The sequence below is a fragment of the Copadichromis virginalis genome, linkage group LG19 (assembly GCF_057382275.1).
Source record: "Copadichromis virginalis isolate Kocher_CV1m ecotype Utaka linkage group LG19, C_Virginalis_male_GT1.1, whole genome shotgun sequence".
Taxonomy (NCBI): domain Eukaryota; kingdom Metazoa; phylum Chordata; class Actinopteri; order Cichliformes; family Cichlidae; genus Copadichromis; species Copadichromis virginalis.
The window spans coordinates 21,070,974-21,096,755 of NC_140636.1; the positions used below are offsets into that span (position 1 = coordinate 21,070,974).

At 38.7% G+C, this 25,782-nt stretch overlaps 1 protein-coding gene across 1 annotated transcript in view; it reads left to right on the plus strand.

Annotated features, from left to right (window-relative positions):
* The window catches only part of babam2 (BRISC and BRCA1 A complex member 2), a 121,552-nt gene that overhangs the window by 15,417 nt on the left and 80,353 nt on the right, over positions 1-25,782 (plus strand). The window contains exons 4-5 of the mRNA XM_085441805.1: positions 687-781; positions 22,642-22,836. Of these exons, the coding sequence (XP_085297931.1) occupies positions 687-781; positions 22,642-22,836 (290 nt within the window). The remainder of the gene's footprint in view (positions 1-686; positions 782-22,641; positions 22,837-25,782) is intronic.

A 25,782-nucleotide genomic window follows, 5' to 3' on the forward strand; every position in this document is an offset into this window, starting at 1 on the left:
CCTCAGGGTTGCAGGTTGCTAATCACGCACCAAAACATGTTTAATATAGAGTTATTATTACAAGTAATTGCTATTTTTAATATGGGATGTGTCATTCAGCTTGCACTGTCATTCAGCCGGTTGTCATTTACCAAAAGAAAAAAAAAAACCAACTTAAGATGATGTATTGCCTGAAGTTTTTTTTAGTGTGTGGTTTACCATATGGGGTACATGATATGGGATTTAAATTAAATATGCAATTAAAATGCATAATCTTAAAACTTTTGCTAATGTGCTGGTGTGCCAAGGTTTTTAATGGTTGCAAGGGTGCATGTGAAATGTTCTTATTTAAGGCACTTAAACTACAAGACGCTAGAGCTTAAATGCACTTTGTGTGCTTAGTGCAACTAGTAAAACCACACAACCACCACAATTTCCTGGTTTCAGTAATGCTTCAAAAATACTTTCATTTCTTAATACCAGACAGAATATAGAAGATTGATGCATTTTTTTTTTCTTTTTTAATTATTTGTTTAGAGCAAGTCAACTTTGATTAAAACTGAATGGAAATGATCTTATATGTGATCAAAGCTCACTCACTTCCTTGGTAAATTGTGGCTGTTTACAACACTTACTGCAATACAAGCAAACATTTCAGATTTGTTGTAATAAAGCGAGTAATAACGCGTTCTTCTCTTTTCTTGCAGGGGATATCATTTTCAATGCACGCTATCCAGAATTGCCTCCAGATTTTATTTTTGGAGAAGATGCTGAGTTTCTCCCTGAACCCTCTGAACTACCAGTGAGTAGAATGGAAGAATGTGAAATGTTTAATAGAGGGAAAGGGTTTTTTTATATATATAATTTTCCAGTGAGTACAGTCTTTATCACCACATCTGCTCCACACCACAACATGCATTTGCTAAATCCACCTCTGATTCATTTTTATTAATTCTGCATGTCAAATATAGGACCCATTTTCTTCAAATGGTGGATGGTCACAACCTTATTGACTGAAGTGGCCAGGAGAGGTTTAGTTCATAGTACATCTAAATTTTAGAAAAGCAAACAAACACTATGCATTTTCTGTGGATCTTGAGCCTTAGCTGTTGTAGTGATTACACTTCTTATAATTGTTTTGACTTGCTGTTTATCTGTACATCTGATCATCTCTGTGAATCTGTGATTCACTGGACAGCTAGTCTGAACAAATGAAAATGTACTGTCCATGTTTATAATGTGCCCTTTTTCATAAAGAGAGTACTTCTTTTTAGATGGACAAAATGTAATTTAAAGTTTTATTAGATTCATGTGAATGCTCTTCTTCCTGGAAATTTACCTGGACATTCTTGGTATTTGTTCAGTCATGTTTTGTTTAATTGTCATTAATTTTCCTCTTTGAAAATGGTTCCAAGAAGTCATTTTTTCTTTTTTAACCATACAATGTCAACACAGAAGTATGTGGACAGCTGCAAACGGTTTTGAGCCTAGCAGGAGAACTGGTTTTCAAGGACAGATTGCATCAGCATTGTGTAGTTTCAGATGAGGTGTGGTTGTTTGTTTTGCATATTAATAAAAGCACCACAAAATTGCATCATCACTGTAAGTTCCAGTAAATCCCAAAGGATTTTGAAAGATACAAATGAATACTTGGTCAGACTTACTGTCATGGGGTAACTTTACAGAAAGAGCGCTTTACAGCACATGTATTCTTAAAGGTTTCACAATTAAACCAGAAAGTTTAAAATTTCTGTCGCCCAAACATTAAAAGATTTCTCAGAAACTAAAATACAAGCGACAAAAGCTGCTTATGTCTTCCCAAAGATCGCTGGCTTGGAGCAAAGAATGGGTAATGATGGTAAAGAATCACTGTACTGCACTAATCTGCAAAAATCCTGATAATGTTTATAAAGGCTCTATTTTCTCAGTTATGGCAATGGCAGCTGCAGTGTTTAAAGTTGTCTTGATCTGTGCTCAATCAGCCAAGTAAGGAAATCCCAAAACGTTGATTCTGTCAGCATGGTAGCATTTTCAGTGGGAGAAAAGTTTCATCACTTCTTAGGTCACTTGGATGAGTGATAAAATGTTTCTCCCACTGAAATCGCTGTGTGCAGATGAACAGAATAAAAGTATGGGTAGTGTTTAAAGTTTAAACTTTTTTAACTTTAGCTTTTTAATACTGGACCCTACTTGAGGAGCTTGAGTTACAGTTCAAAATAATATTTCATCATACTATACTGCCCTTGGTGCAGTTTCTCAATTTGTGCTCTGTCTGAAACCCATTTCCTTGCTTTTTTAATGGCATTGTCACTTAAAACCAGCTTTCTTCTCATTGGCTGTTCCTTCCAAACAGAAGTGTTGCAGCTAATTTCCCATAGAGCATACTGTACAGTCTACTCTGTATAATTAGCATACTTTTGAGTGAATGTCTGTAGTATTTTTTTCTGTAGGTTTTTTCTTTTCTGACATAAACTTATAACAGCCAACTTAGTTGTAAACAAATGAAAATGTATGTTAAACATGGCAAAAGTAGAAATTTTCATATTTACATTGTTAAGCTGATTAAACAGTTAGGAGTTCTATCTCAGCTCGATTGGTCACTGGTTTAGCATGTCATTCCTAAATTACATTGTGGAATAATTACACCAATCTAATTTCCTGTGTTTGGATAGTCTAATATTTTGTCTTTTTATGTTATTTTCTATCTAATATATATATATATATATATATATATATATATATATATATATATATATATATATATATATATATATAAGTTCTGTACAAATAAAGTTTATTATTATTAGTAATATTATTATTACCTAGCCAGGTAGAGCATGGAATGTCTACTACCAAACAGCTGTTATAGCTACAGAGAAGTTTGAGACAAGCAAATGCCTTGATATGCGGGCTGAGCTTCACAGGTGCCAGGGCATGCCGTGAAGTATTATGGTCAGTGTACTAATTTTCCACTGTGCCACTGTTATCAGAGCCCATGGCTCTGAGATGAAGAGGGTTTGTTGGATCAGGAGCGCAGTCGGGGGCATGCTCCTTGTTTACAGGGTTGTGCATTTCATCCCCCAGGGTCAAACTATTGGAGCCTAGTTTTACTGTTACTTCCTGAGGCAACTAAAGGAAAATATTAGGCCAAACGACTCGCACTGTGGCAAGATGGCAAAAGGGTGCCTCATTGTGACAACGTGCCTGAACGGCCACAGCAAATTTGGCAGCGCGGTTACATCTACACAGCTACAGATACACTCTCTGATGATTAAATTTATATCATTCTGACCCTAGGGTCTCTCGTGCACAGTAAATCACATTGTATAGTGCATGTCATCATGTTTTTGCCTGGCTAAAGCAGGGTACAATACACTAGAAAAACTTTATCATTAAACTTTTCACTGTAGTGTAGCGTTGTTCTTTCTGGGGCATTCAACAATTCAAGATCTAATTTGTACGTAACAGCAGATATCACTGTCCCAGTTTATGTATGTGACATTCAAAAATATATTTTCTGTTTAAAAATATTTAACCAACTGAGTAATCATCTCTCAATTTCAAGGCACCCATTTGGCTTTTGTGCTGCTTTATTGTTTTTAATTTAAAAATGATTACAGAACCCAGCAACAATTTGCCAAAACACACCGGATGAATTAATTTTGTTTGATCCAAACATAGGATGCAATCAACGCAATCACACCTAATACATTAAAAAAAGGTAATGGAGGAGGCCAAGGAGAAGGACCTAAAACTGGGGTGGGCAATTCCAGGCCTCGAGGACCGGTGTCCTGCAGGTTTCAGATCTCACCTTGGGTCATCACACCTGAATCACATGATTAGTTCGTTACCAGGCCTCTGGAGAACTTCAGGACATGTTGAGGAGCTAATTTAGCCATTTAAATCAGCTGTGTTGGTTCAAGGACACATCTAAAACCTGCAGGGACACCGGCCCTCAAGGCCTGGAGTTGCCCACCCCTGACCTAAAAGGAAGAAGCCAAACAGGGATCCAGTACCTACATAAGGCCCATGCTCAGCTACTGTGCAGCATCCGTTTTTTTTTTCTTTTCTTTTTTTTTTTTTTAATGTGTTCTGAAATAAATGAATATGACTATAATTCTGTCATCTCCACAGCCTTTGGTAATTGCTACTAATCAAACCATTGACCTTGTACAATGATTCCTTTAAAAGTAATTTCTATTGGCATGTTTGCGTTGGGTTATTAGATGATGGTAAACACAACACAGACATGCCAATAGGGCTAGCTGGAAATGTGCAAACTTTTCTGTAGCTACTACTGGGTAGTTATCCATTGCTATTTTTGAAGCAGACTAGCATGGAGCTGCTAAATTCCCCTGCTTGTGTCAGAGTCTGGGAGAAGTGAGGGGAGTATTGCTCACTGTCTCATAAATCCAGCTGTGCACATAAGGGGAAGTACCTCCGCAGAGCCAGTGCTTGGCAGCCCACTGCTTGTTTATTTTCTCACTTATAGTCTTGCTGCGTTTTGCACTTCATGCTTTCATAATCCTCCTTCGTCTGTTTCTCTGCCTGAGATTCCCACTCCCTCCTTTTTCCTCTATATTTTCAGTAAGTACATCCCCCTCTCAGTGTTAAAAAACTCGATTCTGTGGAGTTCATTAATTTCCCCCTCATATCTCTTACCGTCTGGCCGTGGGAATTTAGATTGTTAAAACTGATTGTTATCTGAAAAATATTATTTTGATATATAAAACTGTGACTTATCATTAGAGTAACATGTTTTTATGAAAATAAATAACTTTGCACTTATAATAAGGAGCAAAACATTTTTGTGTGACACTGTCTCTTAATATCTCTTGGTGCTTGTGAGTTCTACTTCAAGTGGACTATGTTTCTAGCCATTGTTATCCAGGGGGTAAACATTAGGCTAATTTTAGGTCCTCTGTCAGTGGCTGGTTGAATTCCTGATGTCTCAGCAACACATTGCTCTTGTTTACAGCCAGTCAAGGGTATCATTAGCTTCTCTGTTTAGGCTTGTGTTTTTCCCTGCTGTCACCAGGCCTTGAGTAGGTTTATTATCCATGTTTCTGTTTAGACAGAGAAATGTATTGTTGTTGCAAAAGAAAAGGGAGGACTAAAACATGATGCATGTGCTACACAGTAGATGATCAGTAAGGTTTGGTAATATTATATGCACGTTAGAAACTGCATAACATATTCTAAAGTCTTGAGTGAAAATGTTTCCTTTTAGACAATTAGGCTCCTACTTAACTGCGGTTTTAGCCTGATCACATCATTGTGAAAGCATGCCTAAGATAACCTATCACCACAACTTCATGTATTAAAACTTCCTTTTGGAGGTGACGATAATACATGCTTAAATCGTTGCCTGCTCTCTCGTTACTGTGAAGTGCTAGCAAGTCTCAAAATGTCCACTCACCCAAAGATGTTTTTATGGAAAAGAAATTCAACTCTTATTAAAGGCTTGTCCCATTTCGTCGAACATTTTATAATGGTCTCAATTTTAACCGTTCATCTAAAAACCTAAGGAGTAAAGTTTTATCTAAATAGATGAAATGAATGAACCATTTCAAAAGCTGCATGTACATAGAATCACCAGTGAAATCCCGTAAAAACATTCGAAAAGTTTGGTGACTTTATCCAAAAACATAATTTTGCAATCATTTTTCTTGACAGATTGTACTTCTCTTACGACTGAGGGTCAAGTCTGAGAGAAGTTTCCAACTGACCTCCTTAGAAATGCTTTTTTTTGTACAATAACATATCTATTGGACCAATATACATTTATCTTCTTAAGCTACAGACCCTTGAAGCATGAGGTTTGGGGCTTTTTAATTTGTGCTGTTTTCACCAGTGCTTATGATCCCTCATGCATTCAAAATTAATTAACTTTTCACTCTGTTAAAAACAGCAAAAAGTCACATGAAGTACTCACAAAAACTGATGGCAAAACGTCTCAAATTATTTTCTAGCCAAAACGTGTCAGTTTTATCCACATAGCAATGCTGACTTATTGCTATGGACAGCACGTTATCATTAACTTTTGTTTTAGTTTTCATCTCAACATTCAAAGAGGAGTCTCAAATTATTAACCTTGTCAATTTGGAAGCTGATCTGATATCTATAGCTTTAAGATAACCTAAAACTTTTAAATGTTAGACTCAGATCCCCAGTGGCCAAGCAATCCATTGCAAGCAGCACTTTGAGTTCCGTTTTAACAGAAAGAGACCTCTGGCAGAGGTTAGTGACTGTTGTACTTACTTGAGGAAACTCTAGGAGCCTTGCCACCTTTAGAAGGTATAGCAAGTCAAACATGGACTACAAAGGCAGCAATAACAAAGTAATCCTCAAACCTCTGCAATTGTTAAGAAAGGCCCTTCCAAGAGTTTTAACCACAATGGATGATGAATGAAAGAGACTTTAAATATCCCTGCTGGATGATGAGAGGCCACATGTCCCACAAATAAGCCATTTATAGCCGAACAGTTCCATGAGAATATGAGAAAAGTCTGTCACAAATTTATTGAGGTTCGCTGTTATATTGTTGTTAGGGTGCAAGGGTTGACTGGAAACTACAGATGTAGGCTAAATAGCATCCAGACCATTGCTAATTGGCCACCAGGGCTGCTCCCTGCCTCAGCGTGCTTTGAAACTCTTAGTGGGTTGTTTTTTAACTGGTCAGTCATGTTAGCCCTCATACTAGTTTCATGACTCTAATTACTGTATGTCAAAGCAATGGAAAGTCATCTGCCAGTCTAATGGGTTTATTTTGGGCTCAGAGGGAGCCATTGTTCCTTTCAACATGGAGATAAATCTTAAGTCGGCCTATGATTGCCACCGCAACACTTAACCACACTGACACATTCATGACTGTTTAACCTAAAGATTTAATTGGGAAGGAGGCTTATCGGAGATTACTGATACTATGGCGAGCATGTCGAGACTGTATAACACGCCACTTTGACTTTACTATGGAGATGACTAAAACACCCTAAAATATCCTTAACTGAATTGGCTTATTTGGGTGGCCTCAATACACTGCAATATAGATATAAACAAAAGTAATACACTTGAATACAACTAACATTTAATGCAGCCAGCAATCTGGACTGAAGCTTTGTCTGACCTCCATCAAGAGGTGAAGGTTTTTTTTTATTGGAATTATGTGTATTTGTTACTAGATTTGCATATTTTGTACTTTGTATGTTCATTTTGACATATGGTCTGACAAAATAATGCCCTGTTGGTTTCTGGCTTTTCATTGGATATTAGATATTAGATTCATTGCATTAACCTGTAATCGTTTGTGATGTTTTAAGATGACTGGCCAATAATCTGCCCTCTCCCAATAATAATTATTATTACTATTATTATTGTTGTTGTTGTTCCTAAGGACCTCAGATGATTGAGATTGCTCTAAGCAATCTCAACGTTGTGAGACCAATTTGGCATTGTGTATCCTGATTCAGTTTACTTAGCGCAAAAGTCCATCTACAGTCACAATAATTGAGTCCCTTTACTGACCAAAGATGGACAAACTTAACTGCTTGATGCTTGTAAGAGATTGCACCAAAACAGGAAAGGAATGCTCTGTTATTTATATTTAGAAGCACATTTACTGCCTTTCCACAAATGCAGTGCAAGTGCCCCAAGTATTTTAAATTAATTTTTCTTAACAGAAAGTTCCATTAAAATCAACATGTCATTACTACGAATTATCATGAAAGAACATGCTATTGAATAAAGAAAATAAACTTGCAAAACCAAAGATAACTACAATTCCTTCAAAGACTAAATTCTCGTAGAAAAGCCAGCAATTCATAAGTGTGCCATAAGTAAGTGCAGTCATTTGAGAATGGGTTAGTCCTGGGGGCAATCTTCAGAGAATACTTGAATAGTTCCTAGTGTTTGTCTTGAGATGCCCATTCTGAATTTTGGGGCTCTAATTTACTGGCCTAGAGTTGGAACCGTTAACATCAGCAACTTTACAAGTGACAACAATGGAAAGTTCACCAATGATTGTCAGAAGCAGCCCAAAGATTTTGTCTGATTTTCTTCTGACTGAAATGACCTCATCTTCTTAGCAATGGTGCCTAATAATCAGTTCTCTAAGACTGGCGAGATCAGAACGAAGACTAGTTCTAAAAAAAACCCACACCAGTAAAAAAAGATCTAAACGCTGCTGTTATGGTCATGTCCACCTTAAGATTAAACATAAAAGCACTTAAAATAAATTTCTTATCAAGATTTCAAGAGAAGATCAGTTTCTGGCTTATCTGTGATAGCGGATCGTGTTTAGAGCAGGGGTGGAGAGCTCAGAGAAGTGGAGTTTGGAAAGACGTGTTAACCTAACATGGTGACAGGAATACAGCGGAATAGGTCTGCCCACGGGTTGCTGGGAAAAATGACCAGAAAGGAGGAAATGACAAAGACAGAGAGCGGAAGGGAGGGAAGGTGGAGAGCAATACCATTTTAATTCCTTACGTAGGTTATGTTGCATCATACATTTTTTCTTCCCTAATTCACCAAGTGATGGCAACACACTGGACTTCAGTGTTTGTACAAATGTTTGTATGGAATGCCCCCCCCCCCCCCCACCTCCCTTTTCTGAAAAAAACAAAAGATAAGGAAAAAAACTTTAAAAGCATTGAAGCTGATTGGGTAAGAGTTTGAAGTTGTGTATTCAGTGCGCATGCTGTAGCATGTCTGGGTATGATTGTCGTGATGCTGCATTTTGCTTGTGGCTGATCTGTGATTGTGGTGCGCTGTTCTGTAATCTTGAATTCTTTACCACCCATTCCCTTCACATAATTTGTTGTACATAGTCAGCATGCACACCCACATCTAGAGTGAGTTATAGGTATTATAATAATAATATTGCAACATGAGAAGCCTTAAAAGGTTCTCTGTGTTTTGGCCCCAGAAAATATAAATCATGGTCTTCTCAGATCACTGACAGTGATTTGAATAAACAGCACAAAATGTTCCCGTTCACTCATACTGACATCAGATGGAGCAAGACAACCCACTGTGGGGCAAAAATGTTTTGGTGTGTTTCACCACTGATGGCTGCAGACAGTATTGTTAGACTCTGCATCTGTTAACCCATTCAGCTACACGAGTAATCGGCTTCCCTACTCTGTCCATTTACGACAGCAAAAGCAAATCTGAAGGTGTCATTGGCCAATGAAATAACAAAACTCTTTATCTTCTTTAACCTATTGTGATACGGGGAGTGAGCTTGCACCATGTAAGAACAGTCATCTCTAATGGTTCCTCTCTTTTTTACTCAACTAATGCTACCATTTGTTGGCCCCTGTTTCCCCCTTTCTTTGTGTGTAATAATTTCTCTGGTCTAGACTTGTCCAGTGATGCGTGCAGGTACGAAACTTTTGGGAGTTCCCCTGCATTCTGAATCTTTCCCATTCTACATATGCCTGAGAGCATGGGTTAGCCGTGATAGCCTCTCTGCACACGGCTTCAACATGTTTCCACTTAACCTTTTTGCAGTACTCTGCTGTGCGGTTCAAAGGTTGGCTCTTTCTTGTTTCTCTGGAAATCCCACATATTTTGGAACTGTTGAAGTGTAAGGATATCTCGTTTGGCTCTGTTCCCTCTAATTGGACTGGACTGTGTCACCTGTAACTGAGAAAATATTAAAAAAAAAAAACTAAATAGGCTATTCTGGTCAGGAAATAAATATAGCTATTTAGTGTATTCATCTGTCCCCTTTGCTCCAGTTGTAATGATAGTTCAGCTAATGATAGTGCTGGTGGAAGTCTAGCTGCCTCTCAATTACCCCAGTTGAGTAAGATATTTAATTTTTGATAAACCTCATCTTGTATTCATGCAGGGCAAGAAAGACAGACGTATTGTCTGACAAACCCATACTTAAACTAATTTCTGTTGGTCTCTTTTGGTAAAACAGGTAACTCACCAGTGTATTACTGTTGTTTTCCACCCTTTTAATTTGGAGCAAGCGTTTAACTGTTTACGCTGCGGGCATTGTACAGATTCAAGAGAGATGCCTGAGTAGAATCTGGGGTTGTGGACTTGAAAGGCTGAAGGCACAAGTGTTTAAAATATTCTATATTTTTTGATTTGTCAATAAATATCGTGAAAACACCAAAGTGGACAAGTGACTCACCCAAAGACCTAAATAAAAATGGATGTAGCCACATTACACATTGATTTTTGTTTTGAAGCCTCATTGTTAGCATTTTGGTCACTGTCATGTTGATTTCTAAAGGCTAAAGGGACCGTATTTGGATTATAGGGTGTAGTGTCACCTTTATATTTTTCAATTAAAGCTTGCAAACCTGGCTAGTGTGCTACACTTATAGATACCAGATAATTATTGCTAATTAACAGGACTAATCAAATGCTCAAATTTCAGTCACCATAACTAGAGCGTAAACTCTTTTTTCTTTTTTTTTAGACAGTCTGTATTGCATACCTTTCTATTTTATAGTTAATATCACCAAAACTCTTCAAAAGGCTCGAATGGATGCATTATTTGTTTATTTTAAATAAAGTAACCAGTGTTTTTCCAGCTGGGATCGGGTCAGTACTCTGTATCTGAAAATTGCATCCCTAAAAATAGGACATTTTATGATTACATCGTATTTTTGTGCTCAGGGAAAAGTGCAGAATAGATTAGCCTTGGTTTTAATCTTTTTACTTTATTTAGTAGCAATAAGAAACATGTACACGAACGTGTAAACGTGTGTGTGCCCCCCCGGCCACCTTCCCAAAAAATTAAGACTCCTGAGAGAAGATGAGGACTTACACAATGAGGCATTGTATCAGGACAACTCCCATAAAAAATGGAGTGTGAAGCCAATCTAAGTGTTCGACTTCTCCCATCTAGGAAAAGGAAACATTCCCAGCATCACGTTACCCTCTGGTAATACTGCATGCCAAGCATTGATGAGCGCTTCCTATCTGCTGCTCCAACTCGTCCCCTGTTACTGTTTTAACAAAGAAACTCAGATGGCCCATAAAGCTACATTATGTCAACTTGTGCATAGTGTACCAACTGTTGTTCCCGCTTCCTTCCTGCTGTTGGGAATAATGGGTTCCAGCTTTTATTGGAGTTTATTATCGGCAGCGCTCACTGACAGGTCTGGGAATGCTTTTAATGTGCAGGGTATTGTTTGCAACCAGAGACTGATGAAGGAAAGGGGTGCTGGCTGTTCCTAAACACTAGCTGATGTATGAAACAAATGCCAAGACTTAGATGGGACAGCGGTCTCAGCCCTCACGGTGGATTGGTGAACCACATTAAAAGTAGTCAGAAAAGTGCTATTTCTGTCAACAAGTTGCTCTGTGTTGGACACAAACCGCACAGATCACAGTGAAGGAAAATACACTGGGCTGAGAATGCCAAGTGTCTTCAACACATGACAAGAGCAATTTAGCATGATCTTACACTTGGCACTCTCCGGGGGCGAAACAGGGTGTGAGCCCACACTTGAATTAGCGACTAACAGAGATTAATTTAATACTTGGGAGTTTTTTAATGCCTCACACTTTCAAGTCTACAGCGATTTATTGGATCAGGTTGCCAGCATCTATAAAAATCACATTTAAGACGTAAAAACAAATATCTTCTCTTGGCCTATATAATTATCTTGCATTTTCAGATGCCAGTCCCTCTCTTATTGGCCTAAGATAAATATTGGATCGAAGATGGTACAGACGGATGGCACAGGAAGACATAATTCTGTCAACTTGGGTCTATTCAGTGTGAAGATGCCCAATTTAGGTGCACATTTTGTTCTTAAGGAAAACACTTATTTTTTGTTGAGTTCTTTCCTTATGCTCAACATATGTACTGTGCTACACAGGCAAATATACTCCGATTGCTGTTATTATATGAACTATGTTGTTTCTCTTGAGTAATATGTTACAACCCAGCTTGCAAGGTGCTGCATAAGATGGAGCCTGACACTATAGAGTTTTTATAAAGCAGTTTTATTTAAATTTCTGGATAAATTAAAATGAAAACACTGGGTTTCCTAGCTCAGAATGGGCCTTCCTACGCTGAATTTAATCGGGCCACTTCATTTACAAAAAAATAGTGATTCTAAATATTACATGTGAGTTATAGTTTTAGATTCCTTCTTGTCAGCCAAATTATTTCCATTTTTCTCACCAGGGAGAACTTTTTAACATTTGGTGAGCTGTCCCTTTAAAGGGTCAGATTACTGGGGGGGCTATCAGAACAAATTGACATGCTTTAAATATTAAAAGACACACTAGTTTTTAATATTGTATATTCCTACAGTGCTTCCTTTGCCCCCATTTCTGAAAGAATTCATTTTAGTTCAGGCACTGTGTGTGGATCAGGATTTTATCAGATTATCGTTTTTGTTTTAAAATTTGGAAATTAGCAGTAAACATGAGAGCTTTAAAGTAAAAGTGTGCTTAAATTAATCTTGATCGAATGGGAAGCATTTGATTTACTGTTTTGTAATCGTAGAGTCATCTGTCTACAGTCAATAGAAGCAGGAAAACATGATAAAACGCTCTTTTTTTGTAAGCTTGGAAGTTTTAAAGTATAGTTTATGGGCTGTACAGAAAGCAGAAAATTGATGTTAGCATCAGCAGCTCCAGTTATAATTTTATTAGCCAATTCAGATTATTTATTTTTTATTCTTTTCTAAATTTGACCGGCTTAAACTGATTATTCCACATTCCAGATTTCTTGTTTGCGCTACATAAACAAAAGTCAACTTTTTATTCATTTTATTTTTATAATAAAAGAAATTAGTGAACTTCAGTTTCCCCCAAACTGCTTTAAGTTACAAAATGTTCTTACAAAAAAGCTCTCCTGCTGAGGGAGGTATAAGAAAAAGGTAATCAACTGAAAATGACTTACAATACACTAGGGATGGGAACTGAGAATGTTCCCAGGAGAACAGTTCCTTGGAATCGTTAGTCTGCCTGCCTGTCGATCCCGCTTATCGGTTCTTGCACTCTTGCTATGATCAGCTAATTTCAGTTCGTGTGTCAGAGGATGAAAATAGTGGTGCAGACTACAGGTTGGATATGAACATTACTTTTGTTTTTATTGCACAAAAACACGAGAGTGTGATAGTAACGTGGAGACTACTGCAGGATGAAAACAACTGCATTATAATGCTAACACACCTTCAGTTCTTTGCAAGCACCTGCATAGACAACATGCAAACCCTAAGCTAGCCTAGAACCCAGAATGATGTTAAAGCTGAGTAAATGCTGAGTATGTGCTGGTTTTCATCTGAGTGTGTTTCAGATCATTTCAGAGAGTAACATGAAAGTAACATAACGAGTATGTTACGGCCCTAGCTGGGCCTCCTGATACTGCCCTTGTGTGGGTGTGGTGTTTTTCTCTGCCTCCTCCTCTTTTGCTCCACCCCTCTGTCTCTCTCTTGCTCTTCTCTCTCCTCATTTACCACCTGGGCCCAGTCAGCAATCACCTCTCGGAGGTCATATAAGCTGGGGATGAGCTGTGAGCAGGGTGTGGGGTGTTCTCTGGTGTCTCTGTTTTGTGTGTAGTTAGCCTGCCTGAAGTGTGGAGTTGTGGAAACAGCATAGCTGCTTTACGTGAGTAGTGTGGGCTTGTGGGCCTTGGCAGCAGTAAGCCAGCTGCTGTTAGTGACAGGGTGAGCTTGTGGGCCCCTGGAAGTGCCTCCTCGTGGTGTGGAGTTTTTGTTTGGTTGTTGTGTTCTTTGTTGTTGCAACCTTTTTTCTCTTTTTCCAAGTGTTATTGGTAAAACGGCGTTGCCGGCTCTTTATGTTAAGATGATCTATAATAAAGACTATTTTATTTATTAAAAACACTGGTCTGTTTTCCTTTCATTCTGTTCTGGACTCATTTGTTACTGGTCCCCTCACTCGCATGCCTAGACCCTTTTGGGGGAACGTAACAGAGTAGTATAACGAATGTCTTTCTTCTGGGTGTAATTAAGAAACGTACTTTGTTACTTTTAAGAAAAGTGTTTTGTGTAAAATGTGTAATACCTTTTTTACTTTACTTTGTTTGAGTAATGACCTCAACACTGACCACTACAAAGACAGGAAATACCTCTAACATTCACAAACATGTGACCACACAGCTTGTAATTATTTGCATGAAATGTAATGTCTTTGATGTGCTGCTTAGAGATGATGGTGATAATGAGCCAAAGAGAATGGATAAGTGATATTGATAATGGAATCACTAAATTCGTATTAATTCCCATCCCTACAGTACAACCCCCTTTACCTAAAATATCCATGTTCAGCAAGGTGAAGGTGTCTTAAGTGTATAATTATGTTCGTTGTTACAAACATTTAGCAAGCACTGTCTGCATGTGACTATTTCCTGTGCTGCTCTGCGCATGTTGCAGATCCATGAGAAGACTGGCTAATAATTGGATATACATGAGACTGAATGGCCAAAACCGGAAATCATGCAATCCTGGTCCCCGGCCATCGTTCAGCTCTTAAAACCTGTTGGTTTCCATAATGTTGTGGATAGAATTGGAAGTAAAAGATGATTCACTGAGCCCTCAGTTCCTTAGATACTAAATCAAATCATCAAGTTCCACAGCTCACAAGGCAGCCTGTCAAAAAGCTGACAAATAGATTTATAGTGAGAATTTTTCATAGCCACGACTGTCCAACCACGCTGATGTTACAACCTTCCTCTGATGAAGGCCACAATACCGAAACATTAGAGTACTTGTTGACATTCCAGGAAAGGACTTTGGTCAACTTTTATCTTATTTTTTGTGTAAGTGCCGCTTGTTAACTCTGGAAGTCTGATAAATGTATTTGATACTATATTTGAAACGTTCTCAAATTACCATTCTTTGCCAGAGAGATCAAAGTTACTGGTCCTCCTGCTGAGACGTTAGATATCAGAGAACAGAAGCTCCGTTTGCAGAGCAACTATTTTAAAAGTAGGCCCCGTGGATTGCAAGTTCTCTTTATGGACTCTTTGATTTAATTTAAGGACAAGCTGTTCTTTTCATTTTTTTTCATGCGTAAACCCACACACTGCCCGTTTAATTTAACAAGCTGTAATTTGAGTAAATTAATCAATAGGCAGAAAGAAGTAGCATTTTCTTATAAAAGGCATAGTGTTCTATAATATTTATGTCTAAGCTATTTTGACTGTATTTTCAGCATTGACTTGGACACGCTGACACATGAATACCTCCAAAATGCTAAATCCTAATGCTAATCCAATATATTTTTAATCTGCAGTTTTTAACATTGATATTGAATCAAGTCCTAATATCTTAAGGTAATACGATTATAAATTGCTTCCTTTACAGATATGAGCTCTTTTCAAAAATGGAAGGTATCAATTTTTATTTATTAAAGGTGACTGGTTTTATCATCAGCCAAGGTTAGGCTTAATCTTTTGACACAGGTTTAGCCACTGTGTTGTGACAAAATAATTGGATTATAAGGTCCAGATTGAACTGGGGACTATTGTTGAGACCATGATAGCTACCCCCTGTGGTTAAAGCCCTAAGAAAGATGTGTGACTTCCATACAGACTGATCTAGAGGGCATATAGATGGATATTTCCCCCCACTTCATCTCATCAGATGTTCAATCTTAGCTTTCAAATAGCCTAGATTGTGACTATTGCATCTTTTGTTTTTTGCTGTTTTTTTTCCCCATGTATCAAATCTGTACATTTTCCGCAGGGCTTATCCTATTCATGAAAAAAAAATACACATAGATTTCTTTTGGCACACACAGCCTTCAGCAGAGCGTGTAAAATCAATTCAGTGAAGAGTCTGTACAGACTCTCATGTCTACACACACAGACACACACATTGCAACACATGAACATTGCTTTTTGGCTCAGTGCTTTTCATTCTGCTTGCGTCTATGTTTGACCAATGTTTTTCTGCAGCATTCAAGCTCTACCTTGTTAACTCAAAGTCAGAACATTCGAACAATATGAGACAAAGACAAGTGCACTCACTGTTTTTAACTATACATTTTTTAGCCGCCCTAACAGCTGGGTTCAGAAGCAGTGCTGGATGCTTTGTTGGTCAGACCATAAGTTAGTTTAACACTTTGATTCAGTCTAAATTATCTCAACTATAGTACCTCGGTTAAATATATTTCTGCTCATTGCATGAGTAATATTTTGGTGAGATTTTGAATGCCATGAATGTAAAACAATTTTGATTAAAGTGGACTGAGTGCATTAAAATATGCTACAGCTTTTCCCCAGAACATAAGAATATAATGTTTAGATTCCCTGAGTATTCATTTGCACCACCAGCAGCTTAAAGCTTTTATGAAGCATCAACTGAAAGGTTTGCCACTGAAATTGGTGATCTTTTGACATTCGACTTCAATGAAATGTATAACAAAGCAGCGTGGTCACCAGTGAAATATCTTAGCATCTTTCAATGTGTTTTCTAAGGTTAGAAGATGTCATTGAAAATGTCATTTCCAATGGCCTTCAGAGGATGAATCCTCTGGACGGGAAAAACTAAATCTGGTTGTTTAGAAATCTATGGGAAAACAGTCCTCTGCTACCTTGATTTGTGACTTTGGTAGACACTTTTCTGATGAGGTTATTGGCTTCAATCACCAGTTTCAAGTGCTCATTTTGCAAATTATGGTCCCCACTGGAGTCAAAAAAGGAGCAGTGTATACTTTAGAATTGAGAATGCAGAGTCCCTCAGTTTCTCAGTCACATCGATGCCTCGCTTGTGATACCTGGGCTCAAAAAACAGAGATGCCGACTACAATAATGCTCAATCTGGGGCTTCGTACTGGGACTTTACAAACCATTGTGTGACCTCCAGGTTGCTATTTTTATCTTTTATATACTTCTATGATTTTCAAACATGCATACCAGGCGGACCTGCTGGTGTGAACACAAACATCTGAGCCAGTCTGACTGGGCATTAAATGATTTTGTGCAAAAGGGCAACTATAAACAAAAACCCAAAGTGATTCGCTCAGAATGTTGAAAGTGCGTGTGTTGAAACACTTTTAGGCTTTATGGGCAACAAATTTTGCACAGAAATTACAACAACAGGCTCTCTATATTGTAAGGTAAAGACCCTACAATAATACAAAGAAAACAGAAAAACCCAACAATCATATGATCATATTATGAGCAAGCACTTTGGCAACAGTGGGAAAGAAAAACTCCCTTTTAAGAAGAAGAAACCTCCAGCAGAACTGGGTTCAGGGAGGCACAGCAATGTGCCGTGACCGTTTGGGGTGAGGCAGGTAGAAACTGTGACATATATTCATAACATAACTGTAGCAGCTTTGTAGTATCCATGATCATTTTCACTTTGGAGTGTTCCTTACAAAACCAGCTAAATGAATGCCTGAGCACAGAGCAGTTTTTTGCAGGGCAAAGTCAACCTTTTCAGCAGCAGTCTCTTTTACCTGGGAGCCACCCAACAGAAGCTCAGCCCTTGTGTCATTGGCCAATGAATAGCTCCACTGAAGGAGAGGTTAAGTACTAAGCTTGAGGGCACCTTAACTGTAATTACTGAGGGAGTGTTTCTGTGAAATAGCCTGTCTTATTGCTTTGCTTTTTCTCAACAGCAGTTCTGTGGTATGTTTATCACAGCTGTCTAATCTTAAGACTGATTAAAAAATACTTTTCTCTCACTGAGTTTACTTCACATGTTTATTATTACCTATCACAGGGAGTATAAATTCCTAGGCTCAGTCCAGTTTCTTTGGCCTTGGACTGCTTGCCTGAGCTCTTTAGCCTTCTTTTTTCCCCTCTCTCCCTACCCACCCACTCACCTCCTATCCCTCCTCCCTCCCTCTCGCCCTCCTCAGTGGAGCTTCGCTGATATTCTGTGTCACAATCCTGACACAGCACTTCTTCAGTCTCTCCTCGGTTTCAGCTCCCTCCTACCCCTAGGCACTGACTGCCTCTTTTGGACAATGCCCATCCTTGTTTTCATCTCCCCCTTATTTCGGGAATCCCGGCATTGCTGGTAACCACTGGTGGGTCAGGACGATGAGGTCACCGTCTCTGTTTAGCCTGCCCTTGCCATTCCTCCTCCCTTGACAAAAAGAGGCTGTGGTTTGCTGTGAAACAATGAAAGCCTTCTCCACCGGACTGCCAGGAGGGAGACAGACAGTTGAGGAGACAAGCTAATGCAAGTCAAATAGATCCTGATTTTGATACCTTAATATAATGCATGTTAACGGTTACGGCATTCCCAGCACCTATTAATCCTTCCACCTACTCAGTGCTTACTGAAAAGGCATCCTTTTCCAGCTTGCTCATCATTTAGGTTGGGGAAGTTTCATGTTTACTTGGGCCAGTGTGGTTATGTCATCAAGTTGCATTACTTGGTTCTGACTTATCCACAATTTGAATCTGCCAGCACTATTTCACTTTCAGAATTAGAATGAGTTTCAGAATGGAGACTCACTTTCACTTTTCAGGACCAGGGGGCTGCACGAGACGGCCATCATCCTTAAACCAAAACGTTCATTTGACCCCTTTCCTTCCCCTCCTCATTGTCTGCATGTTAAATATTTTGGGGAGAAAACGTTTCCCCGCTGGCAGATTTAATCTTACCTTTTCCAAAATGACTTGTATCTAATCACCTTGGATGATTGTGAACAAGGCAGCAGTTGTGTAAAAACTAGAAGTGGCAAATGGCCACTCGTCAAAGAGCAATTTTAAATTATCGTTTGAATCTCTTTAAACACGCACAGCCTTTTCCAGTCCAGACAATGAGGTAGACTCATTAAATCAGTAATTTATTTTTCTTTGCTTTGGTCTTGATTTGCATCTCTGTTATAAAGCTCTCACAACATTCATTGTCAAGAGCGCAGCCATCCATTTGTCTTGATTAGACCTGACATGTTTTCTGCTGTTTATTTTTTGCACGGTGTTGTTCACATTAATTCTAATTGTTTTATTCCTTGCGCATCAGTGATTGGGTTCTTTTTCAGAGTGAGGGGGGGAAAGGGCAATTTGTTTTATTTTATTTGGTAGAATTAGACCAGTTGGTCATGTTTGGTTGGTTCTGCTCACTCACATGTGGCAGATGGTTGTAGCTCCATCCTGTAAATTTGCATATTGGTCCCAAAGGGTCAAGTTCTGCTTGTGATGACTAAAACTGAGTTTGGTGAAAGAGAGGTTCACAACAGAGCATTTAGACATGTACTAAATCTAATCTATTCAAACATCAGATATTTAATCGCTGTAGTAAAATCAGATAAGTAAATTAAGCGGTTGGGCTCTTGTATGCATCCTGACAATACAAACTGCCTTGTTATCCAAAATCTTCAATCATTGTGGCAACAGAGGTCAGAAATGTGACACGTACATCAGTTCAGACTCAGTACTTTTCCATATCAGTTTAAATGTGGCCACAGGACATCCTTTAGCACAACCCTTTCCTCCTCAATCTGTAATGGGAAGTAGGCTCTTCAGAATTAGGCAACTAACCTTTTTCCAAGATGAACCAGTTTTTTCCCCACTACCATGTTCTTAAGGTCTATCTTTACTGATACAAATAGTATTATTTTCTTTCTCTATGCAACTATTTTCAGTTGGGTAACAACATTTTACGCTGTTGTAACCAGTTTGGAATATGTTGCTAAAATTGGAGATTAGCTGACAGCAATGCTTCACCCCAAATAGGGATTAAACTAGATGTCCACTTCTATATATGCTTGTAATACCATGAGCTCCAAAATACTTCCTGTTAGCCTTCAGAGAGAGAAGATATAGTGCACTACCTGATGCGCTCCATGATTGCTTCTTGCAAAATAACCTATACTGTAGTCTATAATTTTCCAACAGGTTGTGCTGATATATTTGAGGAGTGTGCAGATGAAATATGATGGATATGGGGATAAAGACATTATTATGCCTTGTCAGAGTTTTTGCTGACTCAAAATTGCCATTACTTACAGCATTACTTAGTATACATAGTATAGAGGCAAAACATCTGTGTTACCTAAGAAGTTTATGTGTTTTCTTATGTGTTATCCCAAGGTAATGGGAAATAGTTAGTTTTTCAAATGAAAAGACCACATTCTACAGTTTCAAAGTTTTTGTGATCCGAGAGTTTTGCAGCACAAAAACACCTTAACCAAACTGTCTTTGACAACAGATATTTTCTTTAAGTAACTGAAAATGAAGATGCTTTTGTCTAAAAATAATAACTCCACATTTACTTTTGGTTTCACGTTGAACATGGATGAAAGTCCCTTGTTTGATCCTTTCATCCTCTACACTCGCACTTTTATTTGGGTTTCTTGAAAGGCGCTATACAAATCTAAGTTATAATTATTATTATTTTATTTGGACTTAGCCATGCCTCATCATGTGATGGTGTACTATTTGGTCACTTGCTTTGACGGTCTCAAGCAACCAAGTTGTTTTAGCAACTAAAATGGATGAATTGGGTCATTTATCACCCCATTACAGTGGGGCAAAAAAGTATTTAGTCAGCCACCGATTGTGCAAGTTCCCCCACTTAAAATGATGACAGAGGTCAGTAATTTGCACCAGAGGTACACTTCAACTGTGAGAGACAGAATGTGAAAAAAAATCCATGAATTCACATGGTAGGATTTGTAAAGAATTTATACGTAAATTAGGGTGGAAAATAAGTATTTGGTCACCTCAAACAAGGAAAATCTCTGGCTCTCACAGACCTGTAACGTCTTCTTTAAGAAGCTTTTCTGTCCCCCACTCGTTACCTGTATGAATGGCACCTGTTTGAACTCATCATCTGTATAAAAGACACCTGTCCACAGCCTCAAACAGTCAGACTCCAAACTCCGCCATGGCCAAGACCAAAGAGCTTTCGAAGGACACCAGGAAAAGTATTGTAGACCTGCACCAGACTGGGAAGAGTGAATCTACAATAGGCAAGCAGCTTGGTGTGAAAAAATCAACTGTGGGAGCAATCATCAGAAAATGGAAGACATACAAGACCACTGATAATCTCCCTCAATCTGGGGCTCCACGCAAGATCTCATCCCGTGGGGTCAAAATGATCATGAGAACGGTGAGCAAAGATCCCAGAACCACACGGGGGGACCTGGTGAATGACCTGCAGAGAGCTGGGACCAAAGTAACAAAGGTCACCATCAGTAACACACTACAACGGCAGGGAATCAAATCCCGCAGTGCCAGACGTGTTCCGCTGCTGAAGCCAGTGCATGTCCAGGCCCGTCTGAAGTTTGCCAGAGAGCACATGGATGATACAGCAGAGGATTGGGAGAATGTCATGTGGTCAGATGAAACCAAAGTAGAACTTTTTGGTATAAACTCAACTCGTCGTGTTTGGAGGAAGAAGAATACTGAGATGCATCCCAAGAACACCATACCTACTGTGAAGCATGGGGGTGGAAACATCATGCTATGGGGCTGTTTTTCTGCCAAGGGGACAGGACGACTGATCCGTGTTAAGGACAGAATGAATGGGGCCATGTATCGTGAGATTTTGAGCCAAAACCTCCTTCCATCAGTGAGAACTTTGAAGATGAAACGAGGCTGGGTCTTCCAACATGACAATGATCCAAAACACACCGCCCGGGCAACAAAGGAGTGGCTCCGTAAGAAGCATTTGAAAGTCCTGGAGTGGCCTAGCCAGTCTCCAGACCTCAACCCCATAGAAAATCTGTGGCGGGAGTTGAAAGTCCGTGTTGCTCGGCGACAGCCCCAAAACATCACTGCTCTCGAGAAGATCAGCATGGAGGAATGGGCCAAAATACCAGCTACTGTGTGTGCAAACCTGGTAAAGACCTATAGTAAACGTTTGACCTCTGTTATTGCCAACAAAGGTTATGTTACAAAGTATTGAGTTGTATTTTTGTTATTGACCAAATACTTATTTTCCACCCTGATTTACGAATAAATTCTTTACAAATCCTACCATGTGAATTCATGGATTTTTTTTCACGTTCTGTCTCTCACAGTTGAAGTGTACCTCTGGTGCAAATTACTGACCTCTGTCATCATTTTAGGTGGGGGAACTTGCACAATCGGTGGCTGACTAAATACTTTTTTGCCCCACTGTATATTTTATTCAGGAATTGTTTTTTAAATGGTCCTATTTGTGATCATGATGCTTGTACTGATTCCTTTATCTACGAAAGATTTTCTAAAATATGAATGTCTTTAACAATCATTTTCAATCAAAATAGCATATACAGTGGTCCCTCGTTTATCGCGGGAGTTACGTTCCAAAAATAACCCATTCTAAGTCCAGTATCTTAGAATGAAACCAAAGGCACCTGCAGGTGTTGACGTTTCGTCGACAGTGTTGTGTTTGTTAGGGGGAAAACTTCCAAACATGCAGTGCAGCACTTCAGAGTCACACTGCTTGCGATCAAAGATAAATCTGACAACGCATTCTGTACTGTACAGCAGACACGGCACGAGATTGATTGACAGTGGTCTAAAGCCAATCAGGATGCAGAACACAATGCGCTGTTTAAAAAAACAAACAAACAAACAAACAAAAAAAACATGGAAAATTGCACACAAAAAAAAATCAGCGAAACTGTGAGGCCGCGAAAGGTGAACCGCGTTATAGCGAGGGAACACTGTACTTAGAGTACAGACTTCACATGTTAACATGGACTTGTTGATGGATGGGCTGTCTATTATCTTTACTGACATACCATCTCTGGTGTCTGCTTCAGCACTTGGTCCACTGGGATGCTGGGAATCCTGAATGTCTGCTCCAGCTGGTGAAGGAGCTCATCCAGCAGTACCATCACTACCAGTGCCTGCGTCTGCGTGAGAGCTCCAGACTGCTCTTTGAGTATGACAGCCTGCTGGAAGACCCCAACTACGGCCGCAACATGGAGATTTATGCTGGATGCAAGAACAGCTGGGTAAGCTCCTGTTTATGGATTTTGTGATTGTGAAGTTTTTGCATCTTAAGAAAACAAGAGTTGCGTGGTAGCAGTTAAAAAGAAACACAGCGGAAAGGTTTCCACTGGTATATTCTTATTTACAACACAGTTGTTGGTCTGTATTATTTTCTCTGTTTGGCCTAAGAGAGCTGTGACAGTTAACCCTTTCTGACTTTATTAGCACATTCTTAATTTTGAAGTTTAAAATCTGGATGTTTTGATCTTGTGTATTGATTTAAACTTATTTTGTGTCTTATGCACAAAATTTTGTGTATTTGATTAAACTGCTGCCCATCTTGGCCATTATACTCTTGCACTGAGAAACTAAACCGTTGTGAATCTTAAATGGTGCAATATTCTAACCTCTTTTCTTATATCTCTGTGAACTCATTCCTCCCACAGAATTAAACTATATTTTTGGCAGTGCGCATTTGTGTACACATGTTAGTGCGTGTGAAAGCAGGAACACCCATGCTTAAAAGGATTATAAAATTATACCTTTTTTTAGGCACTCCTCAGCAAGTATTTTAATTGCAAGTAAATAAGTAAACAATATATGAAGCTGCCTGTCCAGCAAATCTCTTGTTAGGTGGACAGGCTCAGACTCCACCTTGGAGTGCAAGTGGAGAGGGTAGTCGTTATTCTGCCCATCACTCTGAGGGACTGAGCTGGCTAGGCACGACAAGTACAATTAGGTCTTAAAGCAAATATGTTTTATTTAACTCAAAAGCTCTTTATAAAGAAATGTAGAAAAAGTCAGATAATTGCTCTGGGATCTGAAGAAGGTCAAATAAACAGAACTACACTCAAGTTAAAATGCCAGCGTAACATAACACTAGCAAAATAAACTCAGACCAGGCTGATCAAAACAGACCCAACAGACAAGAAACAGAGGGGAACTTTTACAGTGCCTGACTAGACGGACTTTGACACACAAGGGAAGCAAATGCTAACAAATTATAGTTAGTTTAATAGTTGTTTTAACTTGCACAATCAAACACGAAATAACCAAATAGCTAATGCAAATGTCAAGTGAAACAAACAAGATATTTCGACATTTCCTGTATTTAAGAGTTCTGCATTCCAGGGCCTATCTTTTGTTCATTTGACGTCACATGACCTCAGCAGCCAACAGACCACTCCCAGCGGTACACTTACACAAGATTTTATTTAACAATACTGAATAATCAAAAGCCGCTTAAGTGCACACGCCATTAGTGGAACTGATGGCCCTTCAGCAAACAGCAAATACAAATGAGGATATTACGAGAAATTAAAGATCATATTCTCACGTGTGCCTCAGACTGTAGGCAACACGTGTGGAAAAAATAACTAAAATATGTTGGTCAATGAGTAAACACAAGACAGGAAGACAGAAATGTTTGCAATTTTTGTTACCATCATCTTGGTCACAATTACAGGCAAACACAACCTGAAAGCACGTAGACACTTGTACTTTCCGCAATTTCATACTTTTTCATGTGTCTGGATCTCTAACTACATATAGCCTCAGGGAAAACATCAGGTAATAAGACTCTGCTCCAGTGTTTAAAAGTCAGAACTGTGTGCTTTTTGTGCTATTACAGATTTTCAGGTAATTCTTATTTTTCTGTTTTCTTGTGTGAAGACATTATCTGAAAGTACAGTGGAAATAACCAAACCAGTTCTCTGCTTACACCACAGGTTGTACATTTAGATTCAGTGTTTGGCCTTGGAACATCATACTGCATAAATTTGCATATAACATATAACACTTCGAATACAGTGTTGGTATTATTTTAAATAAAATGTAGTTTGATGAAGCCATTGAAAGAATTAAGCCAAACAAGTGTTGTATTGTTGCGGTCACTATGTCACAGCGACACATCAGATAATTCAGGTAAGATATTTTAATTAGTTTGGAACTTTAAAGAACAAGAGTGTGTCAGTGTCCCGTGTTTTAAAAAGTTTATTTTTTAAAACATGGTTACAGATGCAAACATCATTAGTTTAATTTTGTGTGGGGAACATGTCTTATTCCAAGAAATGGAAAAAGAGAAAATGTGGACTGAATTTTATCATCTGTGAGGCCGTGTAATGGGGGAAAAATGTACAAATTAGAGCAAATGAGGAAGAAAAAAACCTCCCAACTTAGAGGTCTACAGTCCCAGGAAAAACTACATAGCCCCCATAATTTAGCAACTTGTTGAACTACTATTGGCAGCAATATCCTGAAGTGATTTTTTTCTGTATGACTTGTCTAGTCTTTCGCATTGTTACAGAGAAATTTTCCCATCACAGCCCTTTAGTCAAGTTGCGGTCTCGTCTTTGACTGGGTTGCTTTAAAAGCTTTAGCTTTCAGAAAATGGCTAAGGGCAGCTTACATTTGTCTCTAGAATGCTTAAGTATACAAAGGAGTATGTGGTCGATTCATTGACAGGTGCAGGGGCTGCAAAATAATCCCAAATCAACACCTCTGCTCTCTCACCTCTCTGCACTGTGCTTGAGAGTTGATATGAGATGTTTTTGCTGACATGCTGTGTCAGATTTTCACCAAATGTGGCGTATGGCCATTCTTGTTCATTGTTTTTTGTTTTTAGCATTTAACTCACTGACTGAGGTCTCTAGAGTTGGAGAGTTGGAGTTCTTGGATCTTTTGCAATTTTCCACTCTTAGGAAAACTGTGGGATTTCTTTAACACACATCTGAATGCTGAAGACCAGCAAGCTCATAAAACCTCTGCTTTTGTACAGATGCTTACTTTCATTTAATCAGTTCATCTAGTTCATATCAGTACCTGGCTGCTTCTTACCCTCTAATTCCTATAGAAGCAGTAAGTGTGTACTTAGTTTTTCAGGACTGTATTCATCTGAAAACTTTATTTTTTCTTGTATTTAAGTCACATGTCACATCTGTTAAACCATAGCAAGAGTACTAAAAGTCAGT